Genomic DNA, 25,773 nt, shown 5'->3' on the forward strand with positions numbered 1-25,773 from the left:
AGTGGGGCTTTCCCCTCTCTCCTCCCCACCCCAAAATTGGCACAGGGGGTTGGGAGAACCCCTGGAACAGCACACTAGAGGAGGAAAGGGGAATCATTCCATCTTGCAAGCCAGAAAGCTTGCGCTGGTGAAATGATCCCCTTAGCACAATGCTGAATTCCTCCAACAGGAAGTGGCAGTGTTTAGTGTCATACAGATAGTGAAAATCACTTTTTTAAAAGACCAAAGTGCCAATTCTATTTTGCATCTGTAGAATATGGGTTCATCATGGATGCATACACATGACAAAATATTGTTACATGTATTATCTATTATATTCCTTCCCCTTCCCCTTCTTCCTCTTCCCTCCGGCCAGGATGATTATATGAGCAGGATCCATTTAAAATTCATCTCATGGCATCATCCATGAACAAGCAGCGTGAACATATTGCAACATAAAATTTTCACTTTTGCACCCACAGAAATAATTCCATGCACGATAACAGTTGAACAGGCAGAAAACTATTCCTGTGCCCAGAGGATTCTGATAGGGTTCAACAGACCTCCCCTAGCACCATCCAGCCTGACCCTCTATGCCTTGCAATAGACAGAAGACATAATCATGCCTGAAGCAAAAGACAAGACAGCACTTAAGCCATTCCACATACAGAATCCAGCCAGACTGGCAGCTGAGTCTTACACCAGCAGAAGGACAAAGACCTCCCACACACAACAGAGAAACTTAGAGAGTGCTTTGTAAGTTATCTCAGGGGGAATTGGTGGCAGGGGGTGCTGCGTACACTGCTGGAGGAGGCTGTCTTACTCTACCTAATGGTAGGGCTACATTAAGGTAAAGGTAAAGGGACCCCTGACCATTAGGTCCAGTCGTGACCAACTCTGGGGTTGCGGCGCTCATCTCGCTTTATTGGCCAAGGGGCCCGGTGTACAGCTTCTGGGTCATGTGGCCAGCATTACTAAGCCGCTTCTGGCGAACCAGAGCAGCGCACGGAAACGTTGTTTACCTTCCCGCCAGAGCGGTACCTATTTATCTGCTTGCACTTTCACGTGCTTTCAAACTGCTAGGTTGGCAGGAGCAGGGAGCGAGCAACAGGAGCTCACCCCGTCACAAGGATTCGAGCCACTGACCTTATGATCAGCAAATCCTAGGCTCTGTGGTTTAACCCACAGCGCCACCCGCGTCCCAGGGCTACAGTAGTCCTACTGCAAATTATTCACTAGTAACTTGCAAGAAATGAAAATGGTGAGGCAAAGGTGGGGAGATAAACACAGACCCTACACAGAGACCCTGCAGTCCCCTTAAAATGCATGTAAGTGGACCATTACCCAATAACATTTTCTCCATACCTACCACCAACTTCAGGCACATGCTCATTTGAAGAAACATAACATATACTGCAATTAATGGCAAGTACAGCTAGCAGCAATTGCTGAAAGTAATGCAGTGCACCCAAGAGTGATTACTATGTACTTCTGGCTCGCACATTATGTTTTGCTTCAGGAGTCATTGCTTAGTAGGCACCACTTGCATGTCTAAAAAGTATACTATTTGAAAGGGCCGTGGCATTCCACTATCATTACATGCACAAGTACACATAGCTCCTGCCCCCTGGAAACATGTTGTATCTCAACAGACTTCAGCTGAAGGTGCTATTTTTTCTCCCCATCTCTTCCATATCACTCAGTCAAGGTTACTGGATTGAGAGGACATTGGTTCTTAGTTCCTTTTATTCCTTGCTATGTAAAGCAGGTTTGTGCAGTGTTTGTTTTATACACACACACACACACACACACACACACACACACACACGTACTTGCACCTAGTTTTTTTATTTAAAAAAACAACAAGGTGAAAGTACTCATATATTGAGTGTCATGGGTGTCAGCACAAAATGGAGGTCATGGGCAGCAAAAAAAGGTGTTGGTATTCTGTACAAGTGAATATTGTCACCAAAGAAAGCTTCATGTGTGTCAAAAATGAAGCCTTAACAGGACTTCTGCTGGTTCCACTGCAGCCTACACAACACCTAACATATTACAAAGGCACAAACAGCAGGCTATTGCCCTTGCAAGAATAATTCTATGCATGTCTTTTCCTAGGTAAATCCCATAAAACCATCAATTCAGGGCTCAATGGGACTTATCCCCAAGTAAGTACGCCCAGAATTGCCCAGAATAATTCCTTATGTGTTCAAGTCAAGAGTGCACAAAAGCCAATATTCTTTGCTATGTAAATCTGTGACTGAAATATATCAGACATTAGTCCCAGATAGTGAATCCTCTTTAAAACCTATTATAGTGGGATATTCAGGAAGCAAAACAGCTGCTGTTGATCATAGACACCAGGAAAAAGAAGCTGGGGGAACTGGTGTTCATCAAAATGATTCAGAACAATTGATGGGATTTTTACAGAGGGGGGAGGAAGGGTGGTGCCTGGTTCTGGGCATGTGTTGGGTGGGAGAATGTGGCCCTTCAGGTCATGTGAGGAGTTGTTTTCAAACAGACTTCTGGCTTAGTATTTCACTTGAGACAGAAGTAACAATTGAATGAGTCAGTTCAGATCGTTCCCACACATCGAGGCTCCTACAGGGCGATACTTTCAGAAAGTTGAAAAGGGGAACAGCAGCAGAAGTTGTACATTTCAGGCAGAGGGCGAGGAGTAATGGTGACCTTCGCTGCACAGATTATGGAAATAAATAAATAAAAGCCAGAGGCTTCAAGTAACAAACCGGAGAAGTTTCTTCCCAAGCTGCGCGCCAACCAAGATTCCCTCCTCGTCACCTCAGCGATTCCCTTCAAACGCTCCCTCCACAGAGACGCTCTAGCAATCCCCCTCGCGCCATTATTAATTAAGAGGAAGTCACTGCTCCAATGCAACCTGCACGTTTCACACACGGACAGTCACTTCCAACACCAAGCCAGCGACAAACCAAAGCAAACGCCAAGAGGCTTTGTGCTTTGCACGCCCGGCCAGAGCTATAGCTGCACCAGCCCAAGCCGCCTCTCTCTCTCTCCCCGCCCCCTTTGCATTCATTCTCCACCACCAGACGGCTGCTGGCATTTTTCAATTAGGTGCGAGAGAAAACATCTTTGTGAATGGGGAGCTGCTGCTGTTGCTGCAACCGCGGGACACTCTCTGCCAGCCAGCCCCCCCCCCTTTGAAAGGTCCACAAAGGCGGGGGAGATCAGTTAAACTAAACGCGCAAGCGCGAGTCAAAAGCACGTCTCCTCGGAAGTAAATCCCAGTAAGCCAAGCAGGGCTAAGGCTTTAGCAGGATTGCAGCACTGTTTCATACAGATTTACAAGGGGTGCGGCTGGAGGAAACTCCCCCCGTGGTAAACGGGATTTGCTCCCACGGCAGATCTACAGCTTTAGGATTACAAAGGATTGGTTAGGAAGGACTGCAGCCTCAGTTACTAAGCAAACGCACTGAGGGAGGATGGCTAAAAAACCAAAGCCCACGTTTCAACGTGGAAAGAGGCGCATCATATTCACTACCGCTCTTTAGCCTTTATTATTGTTAAGTCTCTCTTCGCCTGCATTTAGCCTAAGGTGACCAGAATCGGGGGAAAGAGACCCGCATCATCGGAGGCAATGGAGAAGAGGGAGGGAGACTCACCGCGATCGCTTTGGTTGCTGCCGCCGCCAGTCAAGTTAGAAACTCCCGCCGGATCTCAGTCCCCCGCGCTCTCGCTCCGTCCCCGCTTGCTCAGTTTCTTAGCGACACAGTCCAGACGGCTCCCTTTTAACTCCCCAAGGCTGCCCCTTTCGAAAACGTGAGCTGTTTAATGCCTGGGGAGCCTTATTAGGAAATGTTTGCAGGAGTTGGGAGCAGGCGGGACATCGGTTTTTGTGCGTGTGCATGTGGCTGAAAGCGGGGTGGGGGGCGGAGGAGGTAATCAGAGGCGGCAGCAGCGGCAGCAGCCAGCAGCCCTCCTGCAATGACTGCTCGCAGTTTTGACAACAAGCGTTGGTGACCTGCAGCCAGTGGGAGGGGGAGACGAGGCGGGGATGCGATGCGATGCGATAGGAAAGGCTGGAGGTGCAGAGTGGAGAGCAGACCGGCGCGGCGTGAAGAGAGACACAGAAGATCACACCGCTAACAACTAGTGATCCATAGCGCAGGCAGCGTCGCCTCAGACCTGAAAGAAACCCGAGGGGCGTGCGCACCAGACTCCGTTGTCGTTGTCACAGGTGGAATCCCCTCAAAAAATAAAAAGACCGAAGAAGCGTCCTTCGCATTATTTGAGTAGATGACTATTGTCAATGCAAGAAAGGAGTCATTACAAAAATAATGAGTGCATCTTTTCTAACTATAGCTGAGCCAAGATTTCTCATTTTTTTCCTGATAAAGTTTCCTGGATTTTTTCTTTTTCTCACTACCTTAGAAAAAGGCCTCTTTGATGAATTTTCTCTGAATTTTCTCCACTCCATTTTTGTTTATTTGTTATTTATGAGTGGTAACCACCATTTTCTTTAAAAAAAAAAAAAAACTAGAGAACAACAGTGGTAAGGCAAATTGGACACTGTAAAATGGTGGCTAGGCTACCAATACAAGTTGCCCCTTCCGCCACGTGCAGCAGTAGGAAACAAAAAGATAAATCACCCTTAGGTTAAGTAAGAAGGAGCTATACTATTTGCGGGGGGGGGTGAGCCCACCCCAAGGAAAATGTAGGATAACTCATCCACCCCCAGTAATTTGGCAAAATGCTCCTCTCTTACTAAAAATAATCAGATCTGGCAAAGCATCAACCAGTTCATAGAATCGTAGAACTGTAGAGTTGGAAGGGATCACGGGGTCACTTAGTCCAACCCCCTCCAATGTAGAATCACTAGATCATGCATGGCAGATGGCCATCCAACTTCTGCTTAAAAGCTTCCAATAAATTAAGCGGAACACCATTATCATAGAACTGATACGCACAATGTAGTTCCCTGTCCCTCCATCCCCCATCCCCATCATACCTACAATTCCTATTATAAAAAGTGGGCGGAAAACCAGGGAAATAAAAGGTGATGAAGCTGGTTCCAACACTTCTGCTTTTGCCTTCCGGAAGTTAAACATAGTTGGAGTAAATCTATTATCCACCTTTAGACTGGTTCTAAATCCTTGTTTCAAAAAAAAAGGAACACCGATACTGGGAGACCATCTGCTACTTCCCTTTCTATTTGAACTCAGTGTTTGGTATCTTCTTCTAAACTAAAAGGAACAATATGCCTTATTTGATGGGCAAGATAATAAAGTTCTACATGAGGAAGTCCCTCCACCCCCCCTCAAGGGGAGATATAGCTGCTTTCCTCTTATCCTAGGACGTTTACTCATAAAAATAATATAATTTAATTGCCTGCAAGGATTGCAGTTGCTTGGACTTAATCCAAATCATAAGAGAATAATAGAAGAAAAAAGTAAGCTTAGGGAAAAATCTTGTTTTCACTGTAGGCTGGTTTCTACATACACTCACATATTCCTCTCTGTTGTCCATCCAGGCAGGCAAGAAGTTCAAGGACACATTGGCCCTCAAGGAGAGTGCAAAGCAGGGCCCCTGAGGGGTGTAGCTGGGGAGAGTCCCAAGGGCCAGAGAGAGAGGCTTGGAGGGCCACATTTGGCCCCTGGCCCTGAGGTTCCACATTCCTGTCCCAAGGGCTCAGTCAATACAAGGTTCTTCACCACCCCAGTGTTTTCCTCCCCATATCAGTCCTCTGGCATAGGTTAGGTTGAGATACATGACTGGTCAGTTTCATAGATGAATGGGTTTGTAAACATGAGTCTCCCTCGTCCAAGTCCAGTGACTGACCACTACACCATGATGATTACCAGACACTGAGAGATTACCTTGCCTACAGCTCCTACATGCCTCATCATTTATCATTTGTATTGGGCATTTGGCTGATCACTATAGGTGAAAGGAAAGGAAAGAATCCCCACCTCCTTATTTGCATTACTGCAAAGTTTGCTTGAGCATGTTGTAAAAGCAGTTAGATGTGTAAACACTACAAACAGGAGATAAGCCTCTAGAAATAGTCCACTCATGCTATAACTTTTGTTTGTGTACATAAGGCCAGGCGTTGAATATTTGTCCTTCGCTCTTTTAACTCATGACATCATTCACATGTGAGCCAAGGGCAACTTTGGAAGAGAGGCTCTAGACCCAGCCATATTTGTTCCATATGGTTTTGTGGGTAAAGGGGTTTTGATGGAAGAACATGCTACTTTTATCACTAGGTACCATACGGTACTTAAAATGAACTGAATCTGAATTGTCACGTCCCTCACACACGTTAAACCAAGCTTTCTGCTAAAAGTACCAGTGCTTTATTCCTTCCCTCCACCCACTTTTGTCAGGGAATTTGAACGCGGGGGCAGATGAGGCAATAAACTGAAACCAGTATATTTTCTCCATAAATGATCCAAATAATTTGATTGCTGGGATTTTATCTGGTGAGGTGATCCCACCTTCCTGCATTCAGATTCCACACCCAGCCACAAGGAAACCTTTGGCAGCTGCCCAATTGCCTCCCAAGGTTAGGGAGAAGTATGCTGTGCAATTGATAAGCAGATGGTAAGTCGCTTCCACAGGAGACAGTGATGTTCACCAGCTTCAATGGCTTTAAAAGAGGATCATATTCATGGAGTGTAAGGCTACCAAAGGCTACAAACCACAATGGCTGTGCTCTGCCTCCATTGTCAAAGGCAGTAATGCTTCACAATTGCTGGAAACTGCTCAGGTCCTGCTTGCAGATTTCCCCACAGGCATCAGGGCGGCCACTCTGAGAACAGGATGCTGTACTAGATGGGTCACTGGCCTGATCCAGCAGGCTCTTGTGTTAAGAATTTCATACCCACCTATGCAGGTTCTGAAGCTGAACAGCAGAACGGAAGAGCAACTCTGAACCTGAAAGATAAAGAGGAATTGGGTTGGAATCGTAGAAGGCTTTTGTCCATGGAGTTTTCTTGGCAGGGAGACTAGAGTGGCTTGCTGGTTCCTGGTCCAGGTGGATCACGTTTAGTCAAAACTCTCCACTGTGACCTATCCATCTTGGGTGGCCCTGCACGGCATAGCTCATAGCGTCTCTTAGTTATTCAAGCCCCTTCACCATGACAAGGCAGTGATCCTCAACAAAGGTCTGTATAGTTAAAGCTATGGTTTTCCCAGTAGTGATGTATGGATGTGAGAGCTGGACCGTAAAGAAGGATGATCGCCGAAGAATTGATGCTTTTGAATTATGGTGCTGGAGGAGACTCTTGAGAGTCCCACCGACTGCAAGAAGATCAAACCTCTCCATTCTGAAGGAAATCAGCCCTGAGTGCTCACTGGAAGGACAGGTCCTGAAGCTGAGGCTCCAATACTCTGGCCACCTCATAGAATCATAGAGTTGGAAGAGACCACAAGGGCCATCGAGTCCTTCCTGCCAAGCAGGAAACACCATCAGAGCACTCCTGACATATGGTTGTCAAGCCTCTGCTTAAAGACCTCCAAAGAAGGAGACTCCACCACACTCCTTGGCAGCAAATTCCACTGTCGAACAGCTCTTACTGTCAGGAAGTTCTTCCTAATGTTTAGGTGGAATCTTCTTTCTTGTAGTTTGGATCCATTGTTCCGTGTCCGCTTCTCTGGAGCAGCAGAAAACAACCTTTCTCCCTCCTCTATGTGACATCCTTTTATATATTTGAACATGGCTATCATATCACCCCTTAACCTCCTCTTCTCCAGGCTAAACATGCCCAGCTCCCTTAGCCGTTCCTCATAAGGCATCGTTTCCAGGCCTTTGACCATTTTGGTTGCCCTCCTCTGGACACGTTCCAGTTTGTCAGTGTCCTTCTTGAACTGTGGTGCCCAGAACTGGACACAGTACTCCAGGTGAGGTCTGACCAGAGCAGAATACAGTGGCACTATTACTTCCCTTGATCTAGATGCTATACTCCTATTGATGCAGCCCAGAATTGCATTGGCTTTTTTAGCTGCCGAGTCACACTGTTGGCTCATGTCAAATTTGTGGTCAACCAAGACTCCTAGATCCTTTTCACATGTACTGCCCAAGTGGAATACCTTACATTTCTCCCTGTTAAAATTCATCTTGGTTTTTTGGCCCAGTTCTCTAATCTGTCAAGGTCGTTTTGAAGTGTGATCCTGTCCTCTGGGGTGTTAGCCACCCCTCCCAGTTTGGTGTCATCTGCAAATTTGATCAGGATGCCCTTGAGTCTATCATCCAAGTTGTTGATAAAGATGTTGAATAAGACCGGGCCCAAGACAGAACCCTGTGGCACTCCACTAGTCACTCTTCTCCAGGATGAAGAGGAACCATTGATGAGCACCCTTTGGGTTCGGTCAGTCAGCGAGTTACAAATCCACTGAGTGGTAGCATAGTCAAAACCGCATTTTACCAGCTTCTTTACAAGAATATCATGGGGCACCTTGTCAAATGCCTTGCTGAAATCAAGGTAGGCTACATCCACTGCGTTCCCTTCAACTACCAGGCTTGTAATTCTGTCAAAAAACTAGATCATGTTAGTCTGACATGACTTATTTTTCAGAAATCCATGCTGACTATTGGTGATCACAGCATTCCTTTCTAGGTGCTCACAGACTGTTTGCTTAATGATCTGCTCCAGAATCTTCCCTGGTATTGATGTCAGACTGACTGGGCGGTAATTATTTGGGTCCTCTCTTTTCCCCTTTTTGAAAATAGGGACATTTGCCCTCCTCCAGTCTGCCGGGACTTCGCCTGTTCTCCAGGAATTCTCAAAGATGACTGCCAATGGTTCTGAGATCACATCTGCCAGTTCTTTTAATACTCTTGGAATACTCTTGGAATACTTGGAATACTTTAATACTCTCTCACGAGGAGATGAGACTCCTTGGAAAAAATTCTGATGTTGGGAAAGATTGGGGGCACAAGGAGAAGGGGACGACAGAGGAAGAGATGGCTGGACAGTGTTCTCGAAGTTACCAACATGAGTTTGACCAAACTGCGGGAGGCAGTGGAAGACAGGAGTGCCTGGCGTGCTCTGGTCCATGGGGTCATAAAAGTCGGACACGACTAAACAACAACAGTAGAGGGCTTCAACAGCCTAGGCTGGCTCATTGTTTGAGCCAACAAACTACCTAGACACATACCTGGGATAGAGGTGGAAGAGTATATAGTTGGAACCACCCTTGTTGGTCAGTTAATTATGTTTGGAGTTGTTTTTTTTAAATGTTTTTATTGTAACGATTCAGCTCCCCTCACCCTCCAATTTCAGGGTTGTGTTTGCAGAAGCAAACACACACAAAAAAGTGTTTAATGGAATCTTGCTTAAAAACTAACCACATGTATTTGAGAAAGTAGTTTCCACACAAAAACTTTATGCTATAATAAATCTGTTAGTCCTGAAACTGCCACAAGACTCTGTTGTTTACTCATTATGGAAGTACAGTGTTGAAGGCACAGGATGTGGGTCCTGGCTGTGGACCCTTAATATATTATGTTGCTCCTAACTGGTCACTTATTGTTTTGAAAGCTATAAACATTTTTCAGACAGCTGCTACAGAGGCATGTTTAGGAAGCAGAGTCCTGGTGGGCTTATGCCTTGCTAAGGCACATTCTTTCGCCTAATGGTGATACAGTGGTACCTTAAGGTCTGTTCTTAACTTGAAACTGTTCTTAACCTGAAGCACCACTTTAGCTAATGGGGCCTCCTGCGCCGCTGCTGCACAATTTCTGTTCTCATCCTGAAGCAAAGTTCTTAACCCAAGGTACTATTTTTAGGTTAGTGGAGTCTGTAACCTGAAGCATCTGTAACCTGAGGTACCACTGTACTGTACTTGCAATTTTCCAAGCTTATAGACTACAAACCCCAAGGAGAATTTTCAAGCGGCTTCTGTATGAAACAAAAAGCAGGATAAAGTTACTGAGTGGATGCATTTAGGGAAGCAGATGATTGAAGCTGAACTGTAAATACTGCAGTTCAGAGATGATTATCAGAAGATTAGGAACAGAGATGCCTAAAATGAGTTACAGTAGAAACGAGCAATGGATATGTGAGAATGTTAAGGAAAGTAGGAGAGGATATATTGTTATGATATTATCCCTCCTTACTAATACTTACGCTAGTGAATAAACAGCAGAGCACATTCCCTTTGCAACTTATTGGAAGCAAGCTGATCATTCATTAGAATCCTTTAATTAAGCAATCCAGCCTGGCTTGTCCCTGGTAAGTTTCCCCTTTATTTCCCTCTTAAAATAATAATAACACAACACAGTCTTCTTTAAAAGTAAGAACAAAGTTTTACTCACACTCAGCTCACAGCAGTAATCTGAAGGCAGGCTTTATCTTGTGGTTACAGTGAAAAGAAGTCTGAGCTACATCTCAGACTTTCTGCTTGTGGGTTCCATCGCATGTGAAGGTTGAGCCATGCGCTGGCTAAGAGCCAGGAGAGCAAGAGTCCAAGGGGGAGATGGTTGCGTGGCTAGCCCTTTTATCTGGTCAGCTAGAGTCATGCCGATCTCCCTGATCACACACAGGACATCCTCCCTGTCTCCCTTGTCTGGAGCCACATTCCCCTATGGGTCCATTCTAGGCAACAGGAAAATGACTGCTCTAGTAATAATAACATCCCACAGGATATGGAGTGGTGTGGATGTGAGTTGAAGATGTTTATGCAGGGTCCTTTAACTACTGTTGCAAGAGCAATGTAGATTTAAGACTTCTTTGACACAGCCATCTCTCACTCTCAGCTCTCCTCCTCATGGACCCGCTCTCTGCCTGCACAAACCCCCACTCCAGTTCTCGCTCTCCTCCTCCCACCAGACCCACCCTCTGCCTGCATAGTTTGGGGGAGGAAGAAGAGACTGAATACATGAAAAAGGCGTCAAAACAGGATAGGTGACACTTTTCTCAAACAAATGATCACATTTTTCTAGGGATGGGTGGCAACCCTGGTTACACATGACAATACCACCCAGTGTTGTTAACTTCTGTGCATATATACCCAACTAAGCACCAAGGCCGTTGCTAACTGTTCTGGTACATGTGTGAGCATTTCCATTACTATACCTCCACCGATGAGCAACCCTGTAGGATATAATGCCATACAATGTGTGACAATTTTGCACATTCTTTGTGTGTGCTGCATTGTATTGCATTCTGTTGTGTCCTATGTGGTGCTTGTGTTGTGGGGAGTACATTATCTAATGTTTGCATGTGTTCTGTCCTATTATATTTTGTTCTGTTTGGCATATGTATTGTCTTGTGTGTTATTGAAGAATAGCTCAGCCGGTAGAGCATGAGACTCTTAATCTCAGGGTTGTGGGTTTGAGCCCTACATTGGGGGAAAGATTCCTGCATTGCTGGGGGTTGGACTAGATGACCATCATGGCCCTTTTCAACTCTACAATTGTATCTCTTATACCTGCTTAATTCTCAAATTGGAGTAAACAGGATTTAGACTATGCACGTTTAGTTGGGAGAAAGCCATGGGCATAGCCATGGGGGTGGCAGGAAGGCAGCTGCCCCCTCAATAAAGTAAATAAATAAAAATACTTAACTAACTGACCAACTGTATTGCAAATAACTTGGTTCTGCCCCCCTCTAAAACAAATCCTTGCCACGCCCATGGAGAAAGCACAATCAAATTAAATGGGAGCTACTTCTGAATAGATCTCCATAGGAATGTGCTGCTAAGGAGTTTACTTTCACTGGCTCATGCCCTAAACTTGTATATCTCTTCTCTTTTTTAAGACTCAAAATGTTTCTTTTTGTTATGTGTCATGCTGGAGCACACCTGCAATTTGGCCTCACAAAATCTGAAGACATTTCAGAACTACAGAGGAGAGCCTCTTCCTCTAGCTTACAACCTTTTTTTTATTATGGAAACACTTTAATTGCAAATGAAGTCAATTATCTAAGCAGCTGGAGTTGAAAATGTGAACAATGGAATAGTGACATTCCTGGATTTGCATGTAAAATGCTTGACTGGTAATGATGAGATCAACTATAATCAGGGTCAAAGAATATTATTCTAGGCATTCTACATTTAATCCACTAAAAGCAAAGAAACCTGGAATACTCAGATCTCTCAGGAACAATTCACACATTGCTTACATTTAAAGTGCTTAGGACCCCTTTATGTTAAGATTCACTTATATGAAATGCATTTAATTAAAAATGTTTAGAATCCATCTTATATAATTATCCTTCAGAATCTACTGAGCTGCCTTGCTGAACCGTATAAAAACAAAGCTATTTCAAACAAAACGAAACAGCAGCAGTAAAAGAGCACAGCATACCCAGATAAGGAATAAGAACGGCTAGTTGTATTCTGAACCTAAGGCCCTCTGAATTTGCAGAGCCTTAGCCTGTCAGCCCAAGCATGAATCAGGTGAATATTTCCTGGAAAGGTGATTAGGTGCCACCACTGAAAGGACTCTGTTTCACATTGCCACACACGGAATATCAGCATCACACCTGAGACTCCATCTACTCAGTCACTCTCTTTGCTTTGCCATCACGAGTGCAATGAAAGACAGAAATATAGAACTGGAGAGGGGAGAGATTCATTCTGTTAAAGCTCCAGCAATATTTTCAGAAACCTAGCAAGGGAGCCAGAGGTTACAAACAGGAGTAGTCCATGTTGTGAACTACAACTCCCATCATCCCTGATTATTGGCCATACAGTACTGGGTAAGGCTGATGGGAGTTGTAGTTCAGTGATATCTGGAATGTTGACTACAGTACAATCCCCCCCAAATATTCTTTTGACTCTCGTGCCTAGAGTGCTGGATGGTGTGTGTGTGGGGGGGGTGTGCTAGCTTGCTGGGAATGCCTAACTTTCTAATGCCTGCAAGCCACAAAAATGCCGAACTTCAACACTTGCACTGGCTGGAGCTCTGTGGGCTTAAATAATAATAATAACATCCCCATAGACTTTCTTCTGCCAAGAGCAGGACTGCCAGGTTCTGTGTTTGGCCATTATTATTGCTTTGTTCATAGACATAAAAGCCGAGACATGGTCTGGGACACAGTGGTAAAATGCTGGGAGCTAGTTCATACTTGGGGGGGGGGGGAGTGAAAAACAGACTGTTAATATTAATGTACACTGGCAAGAAAGTTCTAGTAATTTTTCCATGCAGGTGCAGACATGGCTGTTCTTGCACCCAGCTTTGATTCCACGCCAATACAAGCTGTTGTTTGCTGGCAAAGGACGGTTGCTAAACGGAGATACTTTTGAGTCCTGAGATTTTAATTTTTTAAAAAAGCAAAGCACAGACTCAAGAATCCCCCCTCTGGTCAAGCTGGAACATGGCCTGGTTTCTTTCTTTAATTTATTAGTTAAGAAAAATAGTCAATACTGTATCTGCAATTGCAGTTGCAGATAACAACACTAATTAGCACCACCTTTCACCAGCAATATCTAATAAGTTAGTTACATTTGTTTAAGACAAGTCAATGATGAGAAAAAATGTTTGAGTTCTGGCTTTAATGGTCTGTTGGTGCATCTACTGCAGAGCAAGTCACAATTAGCTGTTCTTGTCTCTGAAAAGCTTTGAGAATACTACTAATCACTGGTTGGACCTGGACTGCATGGTCTCCTTGCAATGGCATATGGAAGCAGTATTTTACATCAGCAGGCAAAGCTTGTTTTCTAAGCATTTCACCACAACCATGAGAACTAGACCCTTTATTCTACATTGCTGAACTTTTCAGTATTTCAGATTCTGCAACAACTTGCATGATAAAGCCCAGATGCTTTCAGAATAATAGCCATTAAAATATCAGGGTTTGATGATAGCTTCCTTCCTATATTTATTCTGCAGTGTACCACCATTCAGATTGAAAAATCCACAATAGGACAATATTTTTCTTAGGACCAGAGAAAGTAGTGAACAAATTTTCTGGTACTTCAGAACTCTTTAAAGATTTTCAATTATTTTGTAAGTTGAATTTCTCTGATGAACCTTTAATTTTTGTCATCCAGACTGGTTTTTTTATTATTTTATTTTTTGTACACAGCTAATGACTATGCACAAGTGTCTTACTTCATTTATGGATGTTGGTATTGATAATTAGAAGGCATGAGGAGTGATCTCTATCCCTACATAGTGACTGGTAATTCAACATATAGAAGTCTGGAACAAGTTGTTTCAGGAGCAATGCATTATGTGACCACAGCTGATTTAGTTTGCTTTACCACACTACTCCAGAATAAGTGATTTAGGACTTTTAACAAACCTGTTCCTCTCTATAAAGCACTTGACATTTTCCATTAAAAGGATAATTAACTTGAAATTGGTGACAAGTGCAACAATTGAATGCACATTAGAGTTAGTATATCTATCATCACTACTGTTATTCAGGAGGTGTAAGACAGAAGTTAGTAAGCAAGATGAATGAAAAAGGGATTAGTAATTTTGAAAGATTTGTTAAAATTTGTTTTTGGCTGGCTATCTTCTTTTATTGGGTAAGTTACTTTTAGTGGCATATTTAGGTTTTGTGTTGAAATGTAGTGATTTGAGTAGAAGCTGTATAATCTATTACATAGCTTTTTTGTTGAGTGAAACATTCTTTGTGCTTACAAATTGAATTGTGTTTGTGTGCATCAGCTTCTGGTTTTGTTTTAGTTGTTCTACTGCTGTGCTTTCCAATAATTGTATAGATTTGTAACTGCTATAGGTTAGAAGTCTTAATATGTCACTGTAAGGTTTCTGTGTAAAAAGTACTCTAGATAATTCTCTAGCAACCTTTCAAGTTGTACAGTGTTAATGAACATAGCCTCTTTTAAAAAGTTAAAATGGTTCTACTGTATTAAAATCTGCTTGGTCATCCAGTGTTGTTTAACAAAAATTATATGCTCCCAGTTTTTGAGAAAATAAGGCTGTAATCCTAACCCCAATGAGTAAAAACCATTGTGTTCAATAGGACTGGGTTCTTATTAGGCATCATTCTTCTTCTTTTTATTATTATTATATTTATTGCATTTATATTCCACCATTTTCCAAGGAGTTCAAAGTAGCATACGTGGCTCTTCCCAACTCATTTAATCCTCATAACAACCCTCTGAGGTAGGTTAGTCTGAGAGGCGGTGACTAGACCAAGATCACCCAGCGAGCTTCATGGCAAACTGGAGATTTGAACCCTGGTCTCCAAGGTCCTAGTCCAACGCTTTAACCACGCTGGCTCCCCTTGTATTGAGACATAATGAGAAAGTCAGACTTTCCTATTGGCCTCCTTCCTAAAAAGAAGTGCTTATGCAACACAAAACTTAAGAAAAAGGATGAATACAAAACTGATTGTATTTATATTGAGATAAAGAGGTGGTATGGGTGAAACGGAAAGGCAGTACAAGTCCAGGCCCTCCATGATGCAACTTAGAACTGGTAAAAAAACAAAGCCTGAAAGAGTACTGTACTGATATAAATTAGCTTTTATATTCTACATAGGAACAGCCAGCCCATGCAGGATGATACACCAAGGCTTGATCATTTGCAACCAGATCTACAATGGGGAAATTAAAGCAGTCCTTAATGCAAAGACTAGGGGGCAATTTAACAATTTAACAAGTTACACAATGCTTGTTTGTCATTTTTTAAAATTATTATTATAAACTGTTTGACTAATATGCATGTTTCCTCAAGAGTAAGCTTTCACAGCTTCTTTTATTGACTCTTAACATTCTAGGTCTCTGGAGTTGTGTTAATGTCCATTGGAGTATCTGTTCAGGTGAAGCTCCGTGATATCTATGTAGTGATAAATGATGCTGCTTCAGAAGTCCCTGTGATCATAACAGTTATTGGCACACTTGTCGTCCTTTCGTCAGCCTTTGGGAAACTTGCTCTACTAAAACACAGTCCTAACTTGATCAAATTGGTAAGTAATGATACCCAGATTTCTAAGTCAGATCCAAAGCATGAGTAGGCCTTTAAATTTAGCTGAATCTTAACCTCTACCCTTCTGAAGGCACAGAGGAGGGCTGGGTCAAGAGATGCCATACTGTAATTGATTTTTTTTTTTTAAGTTGCAGTGCTTTCTTATCTGGGTTGTGTAATTCAATGGGGAGGTGCGCTTAGGTCTCTCACCCATTCTTTTAATTCCTTGTAATACCCACAGGAAGAACTATGCTAGGCAACCGTCCTGACAACCACAAATAATAAATGTATTGTTGCCTAAGCATAAGATATAGGGAAGAAATAAACTAGTAATCTTGCACAATTGATTTCCCCACCCTCACTCAGAACAGATTAGGTTCAGAGAAAACGGTATAATGACCTATCTTTAGAGCAAGTAAAAACCTTCTGAAGACCATAGGCCATGTACACATTAGCCATTACTCTGTCTGTATTGTGTTCCTATTGCTGGCTTTTGAATCTGCGTACACACCACATTACCCACAATGCAGAGCTAGCCTATGGTTTATTGAGGAAAAACTGCTGTTTGATGTGATTTCCCTCAAACCAGCTTCAATCCAAAAGGCAAATTAAACCACATTCCATTCGCAGACAAGCTGAGGTGTGTAACTTTGAGACATCCATTGCAAATGCACAGATGGCAGCATGTGTGCGAATGACAACTTCACGAATGGGAATTGGAGGGGGTACCAAACAGGTATCCCTGCCACCTCTCTGGTGTACTTAGCAATGTGCAAATGCATTGTGTTTTAAGCCGCTAATGTGTACATATCTTTATATGAAGGAGTTTTTGAGTATACTTTGTGATAAGTTAAAAATCCTGCCTATGTAGGTATAACTGTTCTTCATTTCAAACCCTGTTCTCTTGTTCAGCTGGGAAAACTACTCCATCCGAGTGTGTGCCTGTTGGCTTTTAATACTGAACACATGCCCCAAAATATGTTGTTTTAGAAGTGAACATATAAACAGTGGTATACACTTTAATCACAGCAGGTTAATTTACCATGTATGGACCTGAAGGCTGAACTTAGATATGATCAGCCATTTGATTTTGACTATTCCTAAGTGTGACTTCATCTCTTAATCTATATTGGTGCCAGTGATAATGGACAAAATGTTGAATTTGGCTCCGTAGGCATCATACAATCAACTTGGCATCTCAGATAAATTAAAATTAGACTAGGGGATGTGGGAGACCTGGGTAGATAAATAAGAAAAAAATGAGGGCACCAATGCAATTTTCTGCAATTATTTTTTAAAAACCACTTAGCACAATCCTGATGTTTGTTGTTGTTGTTAAGAAAATGACCTTTAAGCTGAAAGCAACTCTTCGTTTCTAGTTCATAGGCATATTGTTGGCACTGTTGGTACTTGAAATCTCAGTTGGTGCTGTCGCCTACACTTACAGACATAAGGTAAGTTTTGTGCTAAAACAAGACACCACCTTAAATAGTTTTTGGGTGATGTTGGAAAGATGTAGATCTAGAGTCTTACCTAAAGTCAATATTCTCAAACAGAAGTGGGCAATTGCAGTAAGTGGGATGGGCACATATTTTATTATTTCGAACCGATGCATAACACTCCTGTGCTTACCACCTTCCACAGCAAGGAGGTATTTCTTTCCTTCTCAGTCCCCCTCCAATAAAACAAAAACCTTTTTAAATAAACGTTCCCAATCCAATAGCTTGTGCTTGCAGCCTCGGCCCTGTATACCTGAAGGAGCGTCTCCACCCCCAGCTTTCAACCTAGACACTGAGGTCCACCTTCGAGGGCCTTCTGGCAGTTCCTTCACTGTGAGAAGTGAGGTTACAGGGAACCTGGCAGAGGGCCTTCTCAGTAATGGTGCCCTCCCTGTGGAATACCCTTCCATCAGGTGTCAAGGAGATAAGTAACTATACAACCTTTAGAAGACATCTGGAGGCAGCCCTGTATAGGGAAGTTTTTGATGTTTAATGTTTTATTAAGTTTTTGTATTTGCTAGAAGCCACCCATTAATTAATTAATAATTAATTACTGCTGAATTGTCCCCTCGGTCACATAGCCTACCTGCCCATGTGTCTTACTTTTGGGCAGCAGGTTTAGAAGACTACTCCAACCTGAATTTGCCAATATGTGATTGAATCCCACCTGCAAAATAGCCTGAAAACCAGCCGTGGTCTACTAATTCATGTAACTGGAACAGGCCTTTTGGTCAAAACTGGTGTGGAATGAAGAGATCTTCCCAGTCCTGAAGCCCATGTTCTCAGTCTGAAGCACATACTATTTGCTTCAGTGGATAGAAGTAGGATTGAATCTGGTGGGGCAAGTCTTCCCTGATTATCCTCTATGCGTGTTGGTCTCTACCTACAGAAGGCCTTCAGGTTATTCCTCTAATTTGAGAGGGTGGTCCTGATGTGGTTCTTTTATATTTGCTTTATAAATGCTTCATAACACATCATTCCATTTTTAATTAAATCTTCAGCATTGAATTGAGTTTTTCTTGGGATATTTAACTGTGTAAGCTTTTAACTACCTACAATGTGCTCAATAAATATGGAATAGAAAGGCTGAGGGAGAAAGTATGAAAATAATTTGTCTTGGCTACATTTCCCAATTGGTAAGGTGGACAAACCTCAGAAAGCAAATGAGTTAAACCAGAAGTCTTGCAAGAAACATTAGTGCCAGTCATGTCTTCATAGGGTTTGCCACTAAACTGAAACACCAGAGAAAATACGGAAACACTTCTGCACAATGTTAGACTATACCACAGATGGTACCCATTTTTTCTCCAGAGCTAGTGTAAGAAGTGCTTCCTTAACCAAAATATATAAATGGATTTCCATTCCTGCTTCTGCCTTGAGTGAGACCCTATGTGTTGCAAGTTGATGTACAAAAGGGGTGTTAGCTTGGAAGCAGTAAAGTAATATGCAGTCTAGTAATTATGCTTGGAACCTTGTAACTTGTTAATGATCCATCTGTTGAATGTGCCAGTGTCTCTCAGATTTTTGAATTCCCCTTTCTCTTCCTTACCTGCTACACAGAAAAGATAATATTGCGTAGTCCTAATTTAAGTGATTATTTTAGATGGATCCTTCTAGCGTACCAAATGCTGTTCTTGCCTAAACTTTCATGGCCAGAATTGTGGGAGCCAAGCTAAGTGGAGGGAAAGGGCCCACTCAGTAAGAGTCCAATTGATTGATTAAGACACAACTTCCACTTGTGTGCTTGAAGTCCTTTCATAAAAAGAAATGGTTCTCCTTAGCTCTACCCCCCTCCATGCAAATTATTTTCTCCTGCCTTTGGAAAACCCTGTGTGTGTTAATGCAGTTGCACCAGACTTTGTTGAGCGATACCTTGAAGACATTGGAAAAATATAATGAAGAAGTGCAGATCACCAAAGGGGTGGACTCTTTACAGACAGAGGTAAGCAAACTTTTTTTTCAGTTATAAAGAGCAGAGAACTAATGGTGAAGCCCAGTATTCTGGTAACATTTAAGAAGCTCAAGCGTGAATAACAATATATTTTTTCAAAACAAAAAAAATTCCTTCCAGTAGCACCTTAAAGACCAACTAAGTCAGTTCTTGGTATGAGCTTTCGTGTGCATGCACACTTCTTCAGATACCTGAAGAAGTATCTGAAGAAGTGTGCATGCACACGAAAGCTCATACCAAGAACTGGAAGGAATTTTTTTTGTTTTGACTATGGCAGACCAACACGGCTACCTATCTGTAACTGGAAATATATTTTTTCAGTCTTTCTATGCTGCCATTTAAAGGCTATCGGATTAGACCAGAACACCCACTGGTCCTGGAAAGAAAAGGGAAGAATCCCTCTACGTCAAGGAGGCACAACTTTGAAGATGGCATGATAGAATGATTGCCTTTTGAGATTTTCTGTCCCACCATTTTCTCTGGTTGAAAAAGACTTTGTAGGGCTTAAAATAAAACCCTTGCAAAACCTGTCTGGCTAGAGTTGACAATGGGAATAAAAGAAATTAGTGTTCACCCTATGGCTGTGACAAATTGTCATAGCACCTTCAGATTACCTGTTTAGCAGATTACCTGTTTAGCAGAATAGCATATTGGTATAAGTAGAATCTTTCTTCATACTTTTTGTTGTTGTCAAGAAGAGTTGTTAGGCTTTCATCAACAACCACACTATGTGTTCCACTGCTTACCAACCTAAATTCCTTTACCTTCCACTCTAGTTCCAATGCTGTGGTGCAGAGAACTATACCGATTGGCTGAACACAACATTTGGATCTCTCTCTTCATCTGTCCCAATAAGCTGTTGCAGAGTACCTGTGGAAAACTGCATCACAGATCTAAGCAAAGACACAGCAGGCATTAACCAGCAGGTAAATGTCATGGTGTCAAAAACCACATCTTGCATGTCTTGTCTCTTAAGGGAAATGTGTGTTTGAAACTAATATCCTTCAGAGTGGCCAACCAGTTAGGGATGTGCTAGCAACCAAAAAAATGGGCTGGAGCCAGGCGAAAACTAGAGTGCAAGTCTCCCTCTAAAGTCAACCAAACACAGATTAGTGCACATAATCATGTCTCCCAAGTGGCAGTATGGTCTGTGATGTGGGCACATTTTGCAGCCAGCATTGCAGCCTCCAGTAGCCAACCAGCAGAGTTATTTAAGGTGGTCCAGAGATTGCAGATTCCCCTTGTGGGGGAAGGGTCCCCTGGAGCCTTTGAGGACCTGCTGTGAACAACTGGCTGCACATTGTGAGGATAAAGTCACCCGACCTCTGAATTATCTTGACTCTGCAGCTTCAGTTGAAGCATCCAATTCTATAATCTGTGACATGTCGTGGAACTGATTTCAGATTATGTGGTCTGATGATGTGGACATCTGTAAAGGGAAGGTTTTTAAGGTTTAATGTTTTAGTAAGGTTTTCATATATGCTCAAAGCCACCCAGAGTGGCTGGAGCAACCCAAACAGATGAGCTGGGTACAAATAATAAATTGTTGTTATTATTTGCTTGTGGCTATATGCCCAACCATGTGTCCTCTTGATCCCCGAACCCCTGGCTATAAGACATAGTTGAGAGTAACATTGGGAGTGTGTTTTTTGTCTCCCTTGGAGTTCTGCTACAGAGGAGTACAGGGCACTATTTTATTCCCAGTGCTATAACAATCTATATGGAGCTGTTGAGAGCAAAATTAGGAGATTTGGGGCAAGATGCCATCAGTATAAGGATGTCACTCATCTCTCCATAAAATCTGAATTGGGAGAGGCCTTGTGAGCCCCAGACTGGTGCCTAGATGTAGTGGTGGACCAGATAAGGGAAAATAAACTCTATTTTAGCAAGATAGAGGCGCTCTGAGTGAGTGGTTGCCGCCTCTGAGAAATTGGCCAATTCCCATCTCTAGGTACCTCCTCTGAAGGAGCAGACTTGCATTCTGGGGGTGATTTTGGAGTCAGCTGTGTGTTTGGAGGCCTAGGTAGGAGCACATTTTTTCAACTCTGTGTGGCAACTGCAGCTGTTCCTGGACTTGGTACAGCTTAACCACAAGTAGTCCAAGCAGATGTAAATACTGAATTACTGCAATGAACTTGATGTGTTGCTCCCATTGTGCTTGGTCTAGAAACTACTGCTAGTGCAGAATGATGAAGCACAATTGCTGACAGGAGAGAGACCTTATCAGCATATAACACCTGCACTGAGATCAGCACTGGCTGCCAGTTTGTTACCAGGCCAAATTTAAGGTGTCACTATTACTATATAAAACCCTTAACAGCTTGGGACCAGTTTACTTAAAGGATCGCAATATATGCCCACTCTACCATTTCAGCCTATGGAACTTGCACTTTTACAAGTGCGACATAATTTCCATTCAGCACTTGCGAGCAAATGATCCTTCTGTGCGGCAGTATGTAATATTGTTTTAAAATAGCCAATTGTATATTTTGACATTGTCAATTTATTTTTAAGGTTTGCTTTCATTGGTATTTTAAAATGAGTGTTTTAGATTGCTGTTTGTAAATCACAAGCAGTGTGTACGTTTTGTTAAATGAAATGAGTAAATAGCGTGCACATTTTACATCAATGCATCTGAACAGGAAGAGCAGTTGCATGTACAGAGAACACATTAAATCGCCTGTCTCTTAATGTAGCTGTCTGTAATATGTACACCCCACCACACACACCAGAGTGAGCCCAACCAAATTTGGTGTGACATCTTATTTCTAGGTGTGACTAGCACATCTTGGAATACTTAATATGCATGAAAAACATCAGGCTACGACCCTCATCCTTTAGATCTGTCCTGAGTTCTAAGTTGATGGGGAACGTTTGGAATTCCAACACTTTGGTTTGGTGTTCAGATACGACGAAGCAAAACTCAATGTACTGTTATGAATGGGAAAAGAGACCAATCCTATTTTCATAAATAGCAGGATGTTCAGTGGTGTACCCCTGCACAAGGTTTGTCTCCTTGTGATGAGAGAGTACGCGCTAGGGACTTCCATTGTATTCCTGTAACATTAATGCAAGCATAGTGCACTGAAGCTAGCAGCACAATCACTAATCATGTAGGAGTTTCCTGAAACTCCCACTGAACTCCCAGTGATCTTACTCTGCCCAGATTCTAAATGCTGATGCTGAAGAACTTATACTCCCATCTTCCAGACAGGAAGGAGGTTGCCCATTCAGGGAAGCATGGCTCACGTAAAGGAAATATCTGCTGATAATCTCTCACCATTAGCCATTTCTGGGCTGGTTCATTTTTAAGTGACTTCTTTGCTAACGCTTTCTTCTCATGCCAGGTCTAAGTTTCAGTAACTGTTGCAGTAACTTTTGGATTTCACTGAGTGTTTGAAAATCACAAACTGATTCGGGACTTTGGTCCCAGCACTCTTGGTAGCAGCCTCCAGAAGTGCTCTTAAATGAAGGACCAGGTTAGGAATGTGGCATGGCTGGGCTCTCCAGATAAAAACTTCTAAAAGACAATGATCTACATTGTTTTAGACTGCATGTATAGTTGTGTCTAAGCCCTGATCTGGTGCTTGATAAATGAGTCGTAATGTTGCAAAACCTCCAGACCTTCCAAGCTGGCTTGGACATTGCATTCCACCTTGATTCTTTCTTGTGAAGAGGGGGAGGCATTAATTCATTTGTAGCTAGAGGTTCTCGTTCTTGTTGTTTAACCCTTGGAGGCTTCCCCATCTGTTTCCCATGCAAAAAAAAGCAATGGCTGCTGATTTTCCCATCTATCAACCATTTTGGGGAGGAGGGTAGAGGAGATCAGCTTTTTTGCCTCTTGTGATGGTCCCCCTACCTACTGTCTTTAGGAAGATATGGGGATATGATTTAGCTAACACTGGTGGGAGTTGGGAGTCGAGGAATGGTGCCTGCGGATTTAATGATGGGCATCACTACTTTCTATCATAATTAGACAGCAGGAATAAAAAGAACTGGAACCTCTATTTGAAGACTCTCTCTCTCCCTCTCCCTCTCCCTCTCCCTCTCCCTCTCCCCCTTTGTGTGTGTGTGTGTGTAGGAATCTTAATCACAATGTGAAACTTAGATTTTCATTTATTTAAAAAGTTCTGCCTTTTATTTTGAAGGTGCCCCTTGCAGCAATTAAAATATCAGGTTTTTCTCTTTCTTTCTCCAGGGGTGTGTTCTAAAACTGAATAATTGGGTTGAAGAGCACATTGCTATACTTGGAGGGGTTGGGATTTTTGCTGGAGTTGCACAGGTAAGCACGAAGTGTTAAACTGAATTGTTAGACTGGTCTATCAAGTAGCTCTAGATTTAAACACTATAGATGGGTGCTATTTGATATTGATGTTGACAAATGTGAGAGCCAGGCTTTCGAAATTTAGAAATAAGGACCAGCCAGATGCATTTGGGTTTTCTAAAAATGTTTTTTTCTAATGTAAGGTGACAATCCCTATAATTCACATTGGAAGCAATGAGCCAAGTGGTTGCCCCAGTGTATATATAAAAATACATCTATAGCAAAATACGGTAGTTCTGATTACTGTCTAGCTATTGTGTCTTCTTTCTTTGTGTTTCACGTACCCAAATACCCAATCCTAAAATTTCTGTATGTTCTGTGCTTTCTTTCTAGCTATTTGGGATTCCGTTTTGCTATCTGCTGCTGAGAACGCTAAAAGAAAATTATGAACATATTGAATAAGAAGCTGATGTGAATTCTGCAGCTGGGATTGGAAGAAAACATTTAACAGTTCTGCACTTTTGGGGGGTCCTGCTTGTTGTGTAGTGCATAAATAAAATACTTACATTACTCCAGTGTGGTAGTTCTCAAACTTTCTACCATCCCATGGCCCATTTCAAATGGTTATACAAATTGAGACCTACTGCTCAAAAATTGCTGCGGATGGAAGCACCATTTGTTGCATCACTTTCTCTCGATATCTGATCCCTCTTTGCAAATTGCTAAAAAAGTTATTCGTGAGTTCCTTCTATGGAACCTCCTGCCACAATTCAGCTTGTCTCAGGACAGAGATAGTGGCTCTGGAGATATTATGAACCCACCTCCCCATTTCAGGCAGAATTTTACGCAGAGGTACTGCTGTTGTATAGGTCCTCACCTAACCCCACACGTTGCCTCTTGGTGTCTTTATGCAGCTCCTATGCTTTCTTCTCCACTCTTCCATTCTTAGCATGTGCCCTCTGCACCTACCCCAAGCTACCAGTTTCTTTCATTCTTCCTTTAAGCTCCTTTTTTTAAACTTCTATTTCTTTCTCTTAATAAGTTTTCCTCTCTTCTCTGCTTCTTTCCTATTTTGGTGTGTGTGTGTGTGTGTGTGTGTGTGTGTGTGTGTGTGTGTGTAGTTCCCCATCTCCCAACCATCTTTACTTGGTATGCATACACTACTGTTGACTTCTCAGCAAAACTGCCCAATGCTTGCTTGTCCTTATGAGATATGGACTCATTGTTAAAACTGTATTTATGGAAGACAATCTTACTCAGCTACAAGTGATCGCCAAAGAAGAAGGAGGTAGCTGCTACCTTGGAGCTGGGCAGTAGAAGCTTTCTGGCTCAGCTGGAGACCAGGTGGGAAGGAAGATTTAGGGGGGCTCTCTGTGTGTGTGGTCAGAAGGTTCATCAGCATCATAATCACGGGTTGCTTTCCTGTCCTCCCCCCTCCCTGCCCAATCATCCCTACCCCCCCTTCCTCCACACTTGGCCAGCTGGTCCATCCATCCAATTGTCCATTTCCCTTATTACCTCTGCTTTTCTGTCCTACCACCTTGCCTTCTAACCTACTTCCACTTCCACATGTGACGATGTCGTGTGCTGGTGGGGTTCTGCTGGCAGTCAGGCGAGGGAGGAGGCAGCAGGCAGGCTGTGGCCCTGAGGCCCACTGCTAATTCCCCAGTCCAGATTGAGCAGCACTGATTATTCCCCCCCCCCCATGAAAGGATATATGCCCTGCTTAGAGGAAGTCGTGTGTGTGTGTGTGTGTGTGTGTGTGTGTGTGAACAGAAGCAGCTCTACCATGAAGTACTAGGCTTGAACCTAGTTTGTTGCTTTTGGGGGCAATGGAAGACCCTGTCCCAACTGCCAGCCCAGCTGGCTCCTGCACATGGAAAGGTGACTGGTGGAAGGGCAGAGTCATGTCTTGACCTTATTCCCCTCAAGCAACCAAGTATCTTGAGCCACCCCTCACTGTGAAGTGCTGGTAATACAGCTGTTCTCCGCAGACAAGGATTACCATGTTTATAATTAAAAACTTACCTATGTAAAAGCTTTCTAGCTTCAACAACAAAACTTCTATTTATAAGCTCATTCTAGTATAATGAATAACTTATATAAGTTGTTCTGAGAAATGAAGGCAGTGGCTTTCGAAGTTTCCTTTCCTCCTCCTCCTCCTCTCTCTCTTGTCCCCTTTCAGAAATAGCTATATAACTACACCTGGAAAATGATG

At 42.8% G+C, this 25,773-nt stretch overlaps 2 protein-coding genes across 4 annotated transcripts in view; one reads left to right on the plus strand and one right to left on the minus strand.

Moving 5' to 3' along the window:
- Nucleotides 1-3,930, minus strand: part of MYLK (myosin light chain kinase) — a 184,857-nt gene extending 180,927 nt beyond the window's left edge. Inside the window, exon 1 of the mRNA XM_081924640.1 lies at nt 3,618-3,930. The gene's annotated coding sequence lies outside the window, so the exon portion shown is untranslated. The remainder of the gene's footprint in view (nt 1-3,617) is intronic.
- LOC309377709 (tetraspanin-6-like) lies at nt 2,804-24,130 on the plus strand. 3 transcript variants are annotated; one of them, XM_081925405.1, is made up of 7 exons: nt 2,804-3,550; nt 15,654-15,842; nt 17,221-17,295; nt 19,187-19,282; nt 20,068-20,217; nt 23,490-23,573; nt 23,949-24,130. In XM_081925405.1, the coding sequence occupies exons 2-7, from the start codon at nt 15,672-15,674 to the stop codon at nt 24,015-24,017; spliced, it is 645 nt and encodes a 214-aa protein (XP_081781531.1). In that variant the 5' UTR covers nt 2,804-3,550; nt 15,654-15,671; the 3' UTR covers nt 24,018-24,130. The 3 variants fall into 3 exon arrangements, with proteins under 3 accessions (XP_081781531.1, XP_081781530.1, XP_081781529.1); XM_081925404.1 differs by lacking the exon at nt 2,804-3,550 and adding an exon at nt 4,161-4,247; XM_081925403.1 differs by lacking the exon at nt 2,804-3,550 and adding an exon at nt 14,014-14,436.
- The last annotated feature ends 1,643 nt before the right edge of the window (nt 24,131-25,773 follow it).

Source organism: Podarcis melisellensis (assembly GCF_964234715.1).
Source record: "Podarcis melisellensis genome assembly, chromosome: 1".
Taxonomy (NCBI): domain Eukaryota; kingdom Metazoa; phylum Chordata; class Lepidosauria; order Squamata; family Lacertidae; genus Podarcis; species Podarcis melisellensis.